Below are 13315 nucleotides of genomic sequence, written 5' to 3'. Positions count from 1 at the left end.
AACTGGGACCAGGCTTAGTAGAGTCTCCATTCTTTTATGTTTTTGCACAATACAAGAGAAGACCTGCTTTGGACTTCACATAACAGTATGATATAATAGGTCTATATTTAGAGTTAAAGAAGAACAACAGGTCGTATGCTGAATTGAAACTGTTAAAGCCGCAGTCAGAAACTTTCAGTTTGTCATACATATAAAGAAGGTTCTTGTGAATCGACTGCAGGGTCATTGCTGAAAGTGTCAGCAAATTCATCCCAAAAAGGTTGTTGCCACATTCTAACAAACTGCTTGGTATGGGATGAACAATGTTCACAATTAAAGCTTATCCCCCCCCCCATTTTTCTAGTTCGAAATATTTCCTGAATTGTTGCTCTCACCCTCAGTCACTGAGTCCTTTTGCATAATTTCAAAGAACAGAAGGGGCTTGACCATGCTGATTAATTCACATATAGTAAATGGTAAATGGACTGATTCTTATTTAGTGTTTTTCTACTATCCCGGAGTACTCAAAGCACCCAAAAAGCTCCTTCGAGCCGGAGTTGAACCAGCGACCTAAGGATTCCTGCTATCATATACCTACAGTCCTCCGCTCTACCAACTGAGCTATCGAAGGGACATGCCTAAATACAGGCAATTAAATAAATTGACCTGGGAACTGTAGTTTTTATAAAGTGCCTCATAAACGATTCAATATAGGTAAATATGGTTTGGAAATATAGTGTTATTTAAAGGTGAACTTGGTGTTTCTGTGAAGAGAGAACTTTTTGTGAAAGATTAACTCTGATTATGTTTATTACAGTGATGAATCATGAGTGCACATTGTGACGCACAGATGTATTATATTATCAACGAATCTTTAATCGTTGTTCTTGTTAGAAAGTCACTGGCTTTAGGACTGAGTCTGAGTGAGATCACTTGGCAGTTTTGCTGATACCGTACACAAACAATAAACTCCTTTAAATGGGCCTAGCGACCTTTATTTATGACCGAAAACTGAGAGGAATGAATACAATGCGGAAGGTAAGCCTGTTAAAGAAAGCGTGGTTAAAAGACAACGCTGTCTTTTGTTTTGTTTACATTTTTTGGCCTTGACAACAAGGAGGTAAAACAGTGACATCATGGCCACAACGTGAAATGCACGGCATGCTTTCACAGAGCCATGACGTATTCTCTTTGGTTTGTGTTAGTAACTTCCCCAATAAACAGCGAGCCAATGAAACTGCACAGGAAGCAGCTCAGCGAACCAATCAGTGAGTAGCCTTCATAGGTCTCTGGTTGCTTCGGGCGGCGCTCTGTTTTTAGTAAAGGTAGACCATACAGCGTTAGACCGGAAATTATTAGATTTTTCAACAATACCCTAGTCTGACGCAATCTTCACATAATAATAACAATCATCATAAAAATAATATATCCTCAAACATCTACCATAATAGACGACATTCTGGGATATATGTTATGTATATTTACCAACCTTTGTCACTGTGTAAGTTTCAGAGTGTGGCAGAAATTTATTCAGACCATGCTTACTTGAGCTGTTTACATAAAATTAAAATTTACATACGTAGAAAAGTTGTAAAAGGTGGTCAATTAAAGACTCTTATTATTTTTTTTTCGATTATTTGCCGGATGCTAGTTTTTTCTAGTTGCATTGTTGTTATGTTTAAGCCTAGCAAGTTCTTCTTCTTATTTTTTTCTTTTAGGTAAGGGTGTATTTCAGAACTTGTCCGCCGAGAAGCTTTTATTTCGAAGCACAACCGGAAGTTTGTTATTTGCTCGCCAGCGGCTCGACAAGGGTGGATCCTTAACTGTCACCTCTCCCTCCCTCTCCCAGTTTCAATTCAGTCAAATCATCACAGTGATCTGGCAGTTAGTGATACATGCGCCTATTAGTAAGAGAGTGATTAGCTTCTACTGTGGCCATTTTGTAAGCCCTCGAGAGACGGTAACCTCTGGGAGAGTCGGTAACCTCTGGGAGAGTCGTCTCCTAACCCGAATTAGCTAACGTGACAAACTGCAGCAAACCCGAAAACACACAGAAATGGACGAAAAGGCGTTTACGAAAGAACTGGATCAGTGGATCGAGCAGCTCAATGAATGCAAGCAGCTGTCCGAGGGACAAGTAAAAACACTATGTGAAAAGGTAAGATTTTATTTTTTAATTCCCTCCCTTAACTTATTGCTAACGTCTTCTCCCTCCTCACCGCCGCCTTCCAGACATTCTTAAAATGGCGTCTATCGTGTACATTTCACTGCGTTGTGCATGGATTTGACAATCATTACGAGTTGCCCCAGACTTCTGTTCTGTTTAAACAGCTTTACACCGCTAAATAAGAAATTACATGTGGTAGTTTTCGGGCTTCTTGGTGCTTTACCGGGCAGCTAGAATGACCCACAAGCTTTGAATTCAAGTCACATACCACATTTACAGCCCTTCTCATTCACACTGACAGTGACTGCAGCATCTCTTAGCCGTGCTATTGAGTGGAAGTGCTCTGCCTCAGTATTTATGTATGGAAGCTGTTAGAAAATAGTAAAAGAAAAATGTGGCCAGCTGGCATCAAAATGGAAAGAGATAAAGTTGATTTCTTGTGAGAAAGTCAGGCTTTTGGGCTCCTTTTATTTAGCCTATTAAGGTTGATTGTATCCAGTTTAGGTGCAGCCACTTGGAGCAATGAAAAGGTGAGGAAAAGCTTACTGTGTAGCTCTCGGCACAGGGTAATAAATCCAGCCAGTCAATTTATATCGAGGAGGGTTTTTTCCTGCAATAAAAAAAGAAAAAGAAAGTTGGCACCTACTTAAGACATTTGGCCCTCCAATTATAACAAGTTATTTCTAAGTGGGGCTTAGTTTAGTCGAGCTTAAAATACATTTTTGGTTATCCAATGACCAAAAAAAATAGCAAATTGCTCAGACTTGTTAATTAAGGTAACACAGTCTGTTTACCTTCACTACATGTGGATGAATAATGTTTGTTTATGTAGCCAAAGCCCCATCAGTGCCCTAAATGTGCTCTATAGTCTCTGCTGCTCCCAGCCAAAGATAACAAACATGAGAAACCACTGGGCTCTGCACTGTCCACCACTTCTTATTTATGCTAAATTACAATGCAAATGTATTTCCTGCTCCTTTGGTTCTGTATGCGTTGTTCTTAGGTGTTCTCATTCTTGTTCGCTGAGTGCAAAACTTTGTTTCACATCAAATGTTAGAATGACAATAAAAATCCTTTAAGCCAAGAAACACCCTGAATGAGGGCTAGTCTAAATGAGAGAAACGCCTCCTGTAATTCGGCACAATTCAGCAACAGCAGACACTGCAGTCTCCTAAAACACCGCAAGTCTTAATCAAGGCAATTTCCACAAACATCGTGCCATCAAAGTAATAATCTTGTTAGTTTTTAATTAGATGTGCCTAATAAACTGCCAGCTGATTGTGTGTGTGGTGCTTTTTTTTTTTGCCCCTCAGCAGCTCTCACAGGTAGTCAGGAAACTGAGTCCATTATCTACCTTCTGTTTACTCATGTCTATAAATGGAGAGGATGACTTGTTCGAGGCAATAATGTGGGCGGTTTTCAAACTTAAACATGACCTAATGGATGAAAGTGATGCCTGGCCTGAATTGTAATTTTCAATTTGAGTTCCTTAGTCCTTTGCTCTATTTTTTTGCATCACTGCTTTGGAAACATAGAATTAGTTAAAAATAGCTGAAAAATGACTTGATGGTAATTTCCCTCAGACGCTGACCTTTGATGTTATCATCACAGTGTGAAGTTGACCTTTAAGCTGGTGTAAGGTGGTTCCTTCCTTTACTATTATAATTTTTTTTTTTTTTTTAAACTAACCTTAATTAACTTGTTATGAGTGTTGTTATGCCCATATGCTTCTGCTTTGGTTGATAACTGGCCATTTGATTTTGTGGTCTGAGCTGAGCTTAACCCCAATCTCCCTGCTCTGTGCTGATTTCCGGCTCTGGATGTCTGGTTGTAAAGGAGCATTTACTCTTAAACATTTTACCACTGTTCTCTCCTCAGATTGTTTTAATTAATACTCTTTTTGTTTGGGTTTTGGATTTGTTTTTTGTGCTTTTTAATCCTGATCTTGATCTGTCTAGGATTTCTGTTTCTAGAAAGCTCTCTTGCCCAAAGCGTGCTATATATTGTTGCTGCCTTGGGTCATGGTCCATTTTTAGGCTTCCCCCTGCTGGAGAATTGACACCCTGTCCTCTGATTGTTAGATTTATGTGTCAGAAGTCAAGTGACTGACACCATAACTTGACAGCGTATATAGTGAATATTATAAATTTGCTGTTAGGCTTTATGCTGACAGAAGAGGCTTTTTCTTTTCTTTTTTTCTTTTCTTTTTGGACAGTCTTCAGAGTCTGTTTTTCTTTTTATGCTGCTACCATGTTTGGAGTTCTGTGTGCTGAAGTTTAAAGGTCTGGTATTCTCAAGTGGAACGTTAATCCCAATATTTGTTTCCATTTGAGTCCCAGTAATTTTAAATGCTCATTACACTGTGTATCAGGATCCCAAAAAGGGACGGGATCCTTTCCATAGGGCTTAGAGGGATGGTGGTGGTGGTGGTCAGTGCTTAGCTGGGCATATAAATTGGCCTTTTTATTAATGGAGTTAGTTGGAAAGCACACAGGGATTGTTTATACTAGCCTCTTTTATTTAGCACATAGTTTTTTTTCTGTATGTTGAACTATCTCAAAGACAGACGGATCTTGCGAACACTTGTTAAGACAGCTATACTGGCACAGCACATTAGATCCCGACTGATATAGGATTTTTGAGAGTGATGACAATATTCAGGGATTTAAAATGTGATATCTCAGCAAGTCTTTTCTTTACAGACACACAAAAAATGATTTCTCCAACTGTAACTGAAGATTTTCCTTTAAATAAATCCTTACTGAGATATTATGATAATTCAGTTTGTTTACTTGTCATAATAAGTCATAAATTGCCCATATACTCTCCGCCAGACTCAGCCAGCTGTCATGTTTGTGGCATTGCAAGCACGTGTTGCTGACAGGGGAGTTGCAGGCTGCCACATCAACACTTATAACATGGTTGAAGGGTGTTTCTCCTGCCTCCTCTTTACCTTTTAAATCTCTATATATCATCTGTAATAAATACTGATATTGGTATATCAGCAAACGGCTAATAATTGAGTGATACATCTGCGATACAGCACATGTGCTGTAGATGGAAGAGCTGCACAAATGATGCAGCGTTCCTCTTTCCTGTTTCCTTCCTAATGGAGCAAAGATGCCATTAAAGCAGCTGAGGGTGGGTGGGTGGGGGGGGCTGTATCATTGTCAGGAGCCCAGTTTCTCCACACTGTCTACTTGTATCTGTCCATCCACCCCTCCCACCCAGTGAATGTTGTTTATACATTCAGCAGAAGGCTCCCACACAACATCCTCCCGGATTTTAAAAATAGCCGAGGATATGATTGATTGTGAGTTGCATCACTAACACTGTGAAAGCCTTTGTTGCTAAGGGGATCAGAGTGTGTGACTCAGGATAACACTGTTCATTGTGACTCAGATAGAGGCCGTGTTTGTTTTGGGGATGCGTGTGGGTGCAGAGGAATGAGATGTGCTGTGTAATCTGCCCTTCCAGTTGTCTCACAAGAAGGCCGGTCATACCAGAGCCTCAGCCTGGTGTCAGTGTGCTGAGAGGCAATGCTTTGAAGTGTTCCTCTGTTTAACGTGATTAATTGCGATTTTAATTTTTTCCCCAGTTTGCATTATCGTAGGCTCCTCACTCTTAAGAGTCTGGATGTTGTTGCAAAAGTTGTTTGTTTCACAGAAGTAAGATCATTGGTTTGACAATTTAGCACTGAGCCAGGTTTGAATTAGGTGACTGCAGACTGGGGTCTGCTTACTGGATACTGGTTTGATGTTGCCGTCAATTATGCAGAGAAAATGTGATTAAATGAATAATGTGTCACAGATGGGGAGAGTTAACCTTTTTGTGACCTTCTGCTTTTTCCTTTGGCCAAAAATAAACCTATTAAAGGGTTACATAATCATCCAGAGATGGTTTCTGTGTGTAATATTGTAAGCTCCTTATTGTATTATATGTAGATTTATATATTTTTTGGATTGGCCTCTTTTTTTTTCTATTCTATTTATTTGTTCTCCTTCATCTTTTTGTGCTACTTTGTTTCTACTTCATTTAAGCCATATTTGTATAGCGTGTGTTTTTTGGTATTTTGGCTGCAGTCAGCCACAGTCATTTTCTTATCTTTCGAAACATGTTAACTTGGTCTACTTCATCTTGAATCTTGCGTTGGGTGAACCATCTTGAAGGGTAGATAAGAAATGCAATGACGCAGGTGTGTAGAGACCTCTAAAGTGTGCCACAGTGATGCAATAATTTGGTCACATTGCTGCAGTTGACCCACTTGTTAGAACTGATGTCATCTGCTTGACCTTTTTTTTGTATCTCTGGTTGACTCATTAAAAAAACATCAGAAATGGATGTTTGCTCGGTGGTCTTTGAGTGCATCCAAGGCAAAATGAGTTGTGAAATACATGTCATCAAAATTCATACTGTCATAGCAGAAATGCTGATGAAATCAGACATAACCTGCCACCATTTGTCTGCTGCTCGTGTTAATTATTTTTACAGTGGTTTCACTCGGTGAGGTTGGCAGTATGCATAACATTCAGCTACCATAAATCAGGAGTGAGGTCATTGCTTGTGGTTACAGTCTTGCAGAGCTGTCAGATTTATTTCACCTGAAGCTGTCTGCAGGTGAGCCTTTGGCTGGTTCTTCCACACTGATGGGCTGATTTAGCTGACCAAAACTGCTGACTTCATGTCGGGGCTCTTGAATAAGCACTTTGTTGAACGCAGGCCGTCCTGCGCCTTGAGTGCAGTCGTAATCTGAGCAGAGTTTGCTCTCTGTGGCAGGTGTGATCTGTACTTTGGACGAGGTGCTTGAGTAATCAGTGCGGTCATCCTTTTTCACAATCACAGCTTTCCAGAGTACATACTGTTACTGGACATCTCGTGGATAAACAGTTGCCTCACACACTGTTTTGTGGATTTCACTAAATCCGATCTCAAATTTCGAGAAGTGAAAAGTCCTAACATCAGGTCACACTGTATTGATTTACCTTCTCCAGTTTATGTAATATTTAATCGGAAGTTAATCCCAGGTGATAAAAGTGACATTTTGTGAAGGATATTGACAGGCACCCCACCCCTTTTTTGTGCATAAAGCTATAAAGAGAAAGCACATTACATTAATCAAGTTATCAGTTTACCCAATCTGGGACGCAGAGGTGACACCTGATACGTCACTGAACACATTACACATCGACTTTAGTGTAAGGTTACAGAGCCGAAGATCAAATGTTACACCCAAAAACTTGTTAAGAGCGTTCAAATGATAAATGGATGGATGCAGACGCTCGTGGGTCGGTCACAAATACGAAGCCAAAGGCTCACATATCTTTTTGTGATTTCCTCACATTTCATTGTGTATGTACTCAGTGGAAAACCTTGATGTGTCGGTAGATAACAGTCCTCGTAGCTCTTTTCTTAACTGAGCTGTGCCTGACGTATTTGAGGCCTGGTTATAGAACAAAATGACTGGGTTTGCATCTCTGCCTATGCAGCTACTGTTGGAAAAACCCAGAAACTCTTTTAAAGGTTATCAAACCACATCTTTATTGAGAAATAATGAGATGTCAAAACTCGTCATGAAGCGTACAGAGGAGCTCGTCAAATTCCGTCTCTTTGCGGGAAAGAGTTCATTTGTTTTGTTGAACTTTATTTGCTCATATTTAATTGTGCTTCTATCTTTTTTGTATTATTTACCTTATTGAAATACTTGTTTTGGTTGCTTCTGAGTAAAAAAAATATAGTCGTAAAAGTCTAATTTATTTTATCTGTGTGCAGTTGCCGTTTTTATTGAAACTATTTTAGCTGGAGAGTTCCTCAGACATGGTGGATAACCTCAAGGCTGAGGAAATAACACATTTTATTTCTTTATTGAATTTATATTTCTCATCTGCCTTATTGGGAAAGTGAATAGTAGTCATTGTGCTCAATAACAAAAAACTGTTTAGATTCCTATCACTGTTGCGTGATTTTGCGAGACTAATTTAGTCTTTTTAGCTCTTCTCCAGTTATACAGTGTTTGAATTGCATGTTGTGCTTAATTAAAGTGAAACTGTGAGCAAAGGAAATGAAGAAGTTGAGTGCAGAGCGGTGAAAAGTAAAGAGGATCCCAGACAGCCTGACCTGGCCTACTTAAAGTGCGTGTTTGTTTGCTTGTTTATTTCCCCTCACGCCACTAATAAGGGTTGGCGTGAGATTGGGATGAAAACTTATCGCTGTTTGACTTTAATGCAGACATCGAGAATATTCTCTTGGGCTTAGCAGCTCAATTGCTTTAAAGGCAGAAACAGTGGTCAGCCTGCCAAGCTAAGCCCAGTCACTGAAAAGCCTCCTGCCTCATGGCAGTATGGGCACGTGGAGGGGCGTGCTTTATATAGGTCAGCATTGTGCGGCGATGCAACTCTGTCCTTTTGACTCTGAGTTTGTCCCATCTGCTGTTGACAGGCCAGCTATAGCACTCTGACTCTGTCGATTCTCTCTCTCACCCTGTTGTTTAAAGGGGACAGTATGCACGGCTGCTCAGATTGCGTCGTTGACAAAACATTAGGCTTTCGTGGCTGGAAGAGAGCCATGTTAGACTGACTCCAGGAACGGGGCTTGTTGTGGGTGTCCAGATTTAGTATTGATGCTGTTTAAAGTGTTCTCCTATTGTTTTGTTTTAATCTGGCAACTGCAGCTAAAGACCGCATAACAAGCAGGCAGCTGGCTGGTGAAAATGATTCACAGAATGCCAGGGTATATTTTTAAGCTGGAAAAAAATACACATTTCTACCCCCTCCCCCCCAAAGAAAACCCTGCTCTGAACTGAGAGGCTCCAAAAAGTGGTTGTTCAAATAAAATATCAGCTTCAGGTTTTTGGTGTGTATTTTTCCTGTGTGCATTGAATGAGACAGCAGTATCCTATTTTTTTTTCCACCCCCAGAAGCATTAGCTGTAGGCCACACAGTGACTCACGCTCGGCAGGTTTTCGACTGCTTCACGGTGAATTCTGAGTCGATTGAACTATGTCTAAGAATAACATTTCTCATCGCATCTACTTTTAGCTGTAGCGGTCATGTTACATTGCTACAGCACTTTTGGCTTTGGTTGAGTCCTCTTAAATGAATAATCAGAGCAAACCAAGTGTTTTTCCATCCAGAAGTGGCAGCAGCCAGTCTCCAATCATTTTTTTTTTTTTTGGGTTGTGGAGCATCACACTAATTGATTTTTTTTGGGAAATGTTGCAGTGCAGCCAGAGCTGCAATTCCAAGCACTGCAAGCCAGACCTGCAGGAAACTAATAAAAGACACACACGCACACGCACACACACACACACACACACACACGCATTTTAGAGGCTTACATCCATAGAGAGCTTCTGGTGGTGGTGTTTCGGTTTATGCTATAATCACTGTGTAGCATCTTAATGGATTCCCCGGAGGCTGATGTGGAAATTGGGGAGTGGGGATGTCAGGAAATTGTCCAGCTCTCAAATAAAGAACAAAGAATGACCCTGGAAATTACATTGTATTGTGCATGTGATTAACGGATCACATGACTTCCTCTGTGTTGGAACTAATCAGTGGCAGGTTTAGATGAATAAAACTTAAAATGTTCTTAGGCCATTGTTGCTTTGTCCCAGCTGCCTTTTGGTATTTCAGACTTGTACATTTTTGGCATGTTTCGGTAGTGGGGATCATTTGTTTTTCAAACCCTGAACCAGGCAGATTTATTTATTGAATTATTTCTTTTTTCCAACCAGGCAAAGGAGATCCTGACAAAGGAGTCAAACGTTCAAGAGGTGAGATGTCCGGTGACTGTGTGCGGAGACGTGCACGGCCAGTTTCATGACCTCATGGAGCTGTTCAAGATCGGAGGGAAGTCTCCAGACACAAACTACTTGTTCATGGGAGATTACGTGGACAGAGGGTACTACTCTGTAGAAACCGTCACTTTACTAGTAGCACTAAAGGTATGTGATATGTTCTGACATTTGACTTTGTCTAAACCTGAAATGTATTCATTTATTTTTTTGAATGAGAATAAAAAAATAACATTCAGATCTTTTCTCTGCTATTTTTTTTTTTTTTTCCTCAGGTTCGCTTCCAAGAGCGCATCACAATCCTCAGAGGGAATCACGAGAGCAGACAGATCACGCAAGTGTATGGCTTCTATGACGAGTGTCTACGGAAATATGGTAACGCCAATGTTTGGAAGTACTTCACAGACCTGTTCGATTACCTGCCCCTCACTGCCTTGGTAGACTCTCAGGTAAGAATATAAACTCGGTTTCACATATGTAAGCGTAATGTTCTGAAAGAATCAAACATTAGTAGAGGAAATATTAATTAGATTCATGTTTCCTTCCTCTCCCTCTAGATTTTCTGCCTTCATGGAGGCCTGTCACCATCCATAGATACACTGGATCATATTAGGGCATTGGACCGTTTACAGGAAGTGCCACATGAGGTAACAATGACATTTTAAATACATCTATAATATTTGAAAGCTAAATTGAGCTAATAAGAGTGGCTGTTTAAGTCCATCCAGCCCATAAACCAATTTGTTTCCTCCTCCTTGTCTCCTGTAGGGTCCCATGTGTGACCTGCTGTGGTCGGACCCGGATGACCGCGGTGGCTGGGGCATCTCTCCGCGAGGAGCCGGCTACACATTCGGTCAGGACATTTCGGAGACTTTCAACCACGCCAACCGCCTCACATTGGTGTCCCGTGCCCACCAGCTGGTTATGGAGGTATGTCACTGGCTCATTTGATGTGCATACAAATAATCCATCTGCTGCTGAGGGGTGAATAAGCTCAGGAAAGACGGCTTGATTCCAACCGGCAGTCAGCACGCTAATATGAATTTAACTGCAACAAAGAGCCGTTACGATAAATAGCTCCTCCAACCTTTGGAAGTGCACTAACCGTACAAAAAATGGAGTTGAAAGCCTCGCTGCTACAGAGAACATCGGGACAAAATGGTTATATCACCATCAACCAGTCATACAGAGTTCAAGGGCGAGTTCAGTTTTAGATTTGCATTAGAGTTGCAGTTTATTCTGAATTATACATTTCCAGTGAATAATGCATCTGCCTCCCTCAGGGTTACAACTGGTGCCATGAGAGGAACGTGGTGACAATATTTAGCGCTCCCAACTACTGCTACCGCTGCGGCAACCAGGCGGCAATCATGGAACTAGACGACACCCTAAAATACTCTTTGTAAGTACCGAAAAGTCCTAAATCCTTTAGGTTTTATTTTAAACCCTGTAAAGTCTAAGGCACGATGCATTCTGGTAGCTTTGGGACCCAGCTGTAATTGTATATAAAACATATAGTGGTTAACAAATCGTATTTATTCTTTCTACTCCTTCTACCCAGCTTGCAGTTTGATCCAGCGCCTCGCAGAGGGGAGCCCCACGTCACTCGCCGCACCCCAGACTACTTCCTGTAAACTCTGATTATTGATTGCCCTTTGACATTTGTACAGTATGACTTTCAACTGATGACAACATGAACTGGGAGGGTGAGAGACTTGGGGTGGAGCAGGAGGCACACCGGTACACATTGTATATCAACACACACGAAAAAAACAACTATTTAAGCATTTAGCAAAAAACAATGTCCGTGTCTGAGGATGGACCAAAAAGTGTGTGCCATAATCATAACAATATCCATTGCCGAGGACTTGTATTGCGAATCTTCCCATTATATGGAAAAAACAAAACAGAAATGTTTAAATTCCCTTTCCTGTTACTGTGTAGCTGGACTGATGGCACCGAGGTCCAAGACATAAATTTTGCTACTCTGAATGCGGCTGTTTGAGTCCCACGCGCCATGGCTTATATTGAGTAGATCTGAACGTGATCTGTTTGCACTTTTGTAAATGAAAAGAAATGTAACATATGTCAAAATATGGAAAAGATTTCACACTACAGATGTTTGTTTGTTTTTTTTTCCCTTTTTTTTCTTCTTCCCAACCCAAGCTCTACACAAGGTTTCTTGTTCTTGTTTTTTTTAATTAATTATTTTTTTTTGCTTTGTTTTTTGCAGTCACACAGCTTGGTGTTTAAGATTACATGGAGTGTTCATCCACTTCAGCTCACTGACTCCCTCTGAGCTACAGCATCTGTATTAACCAAACAATTTTATTAATAAAGACGAAGGTGGCTTCTTGTGGTGAATATGCTCTTGTGTTTTTGCTTGTTTGTTTGTCCTCATATAAAACAATGTTATGGTTTGAATTACACTGTCCTTGCATTGTCCTGGGATTAAATTTCAATGTACATTGATGCCAACATTTACCACAATTTTGCATTTTCCCAGCGATGGATTTCAAGTATGAACGTGAGCACCCAGTTATTTTTTTTTTTAAAATCTTTTATCTCTTAGGAATGCTAATTAGAAGTGTTTTACTTATGATGATAAGTACTTTATCTCATATTTGGGGAATTATTTTTTGTTATAGCAATTTAAGTGATGATGCAAAGCCAATAATAAAATCTGGCAGATGCCTCTCAGCCAGATATCACTGTTTTATAGAAGGTGATAGCATGTGGTTAAGACTTCCGATGGCTGTCCTTGTCTCAGCAGAGCTGAAACAGACTGTTAGAGAAGGTGGTCAGGATCCACCATGATGGTTTGCTCTCCACCAGTGCTTCAAAAGTGTCCAGTTTGCTGCTAATCACAGAGCTAGCCTTGCTAGGCAGTTAATTTACTCAGTTGGTATCTCAGCTCTAAAGCTGCTCCTCCCCCAGCCAACCACAGTACAGGGAACATCAGTCACTACATCTCAGTGATAAAAAGTCTTCATTACTTTGCTGCATCCATTGATTTTTGAGGAAACCAAGCTTGCCCTTCTCATTCTGGTATACAACCTGTTGTCTATGTAGAAGCCCAGGTACCTGCACTCCTCAACCACATTAACAGGGTGAGTACCGGCAGTGGAGCTGTCCTCTTCCTTTCTGAAGTCAAGCACCATCTTTCTGGTCTTGTTCACATTCTGAAGCAGGTGATTGCTCCTAGACCACTCCACAAATTATGAGGTGAAACCTCAAAGAACATTAATATCCCCAAAGATAAGTGATCTTTTATGAACTTGGATGCTTATAGAACTAATACATTACAATTTATTAAAATGTTGACTGTATCTGACTTTTTATTTTTTAAATTAAAGTTTTTAGCTGTCATAACACCC

At 40.5% G+C, this 13315-nt stretch overlaps 1 protein-coding gene and 1 non-coding gene across 2 annotated transcripts; one reads left to right on the top strand and one right to left on the bottom strand.

Annotated features, from left to right (window-relative positions):
- Positions 1 to 521: 521 nt before the first annotated feature.
- Positions 522 to 610, bottom strand: trnay-gua (transfer RNA tyrosine (anticodon GUA)). Its single transcript is given in 2 exon segments — positions 522 to 557; positions 574 to 610. It is a non-coding gene; the product is annotated as a tRNA-Tyr (tRNA).
- Positions 611 to 1782: 1172 nt separating this feature from the next.
- Positions 1783 to 12302, top strand: ppp2cab (protein phosphatase 2 catalytic subunit alpha b). Its single transcript, XM_085421108.1, has 7 exons — positions 1783 to 2137; positions 9879 to 10088; positions 10214 to 10387; positions 10496 to 10585; positions 10707 to 10868; positions 11222 to 11340; positions 11500 to 12302. The coding sequence occupies exons 1-7, from the start codon at positions 2036 to 2038 to the stop codon at positions 11570 to 11572; spliced, it is 930 nt and encodes a 309-aa protein (XP_085277234.1). The 5' UTR covers positions 1783 to 2035; the 3' UTR covers positions 11573 to 12302.
- Positions 12303 to 13315: the final 1013 nt, after the last annotated feature.

Source organism: Rhamphochromis longiceps, linkage group LG10 (assembly GCF_057381845.1).
Source record: "Rhamphochromis longiceps isolate RC_006_pf linkage group LG10, R_longiceps_female_GT1.1, whole genome shotgun sequence".
NCBI lineage: Eukaryota > Metazoa > Chordata > Actinopteri > Cichliformes > Cichlidae > Rhamphochromis > Rhamphochromis longiceps.
Note: the sequence above shows the minus strand (reverse complement) of the source record. Positions and strands in the feature narration are given on the sequence as shown.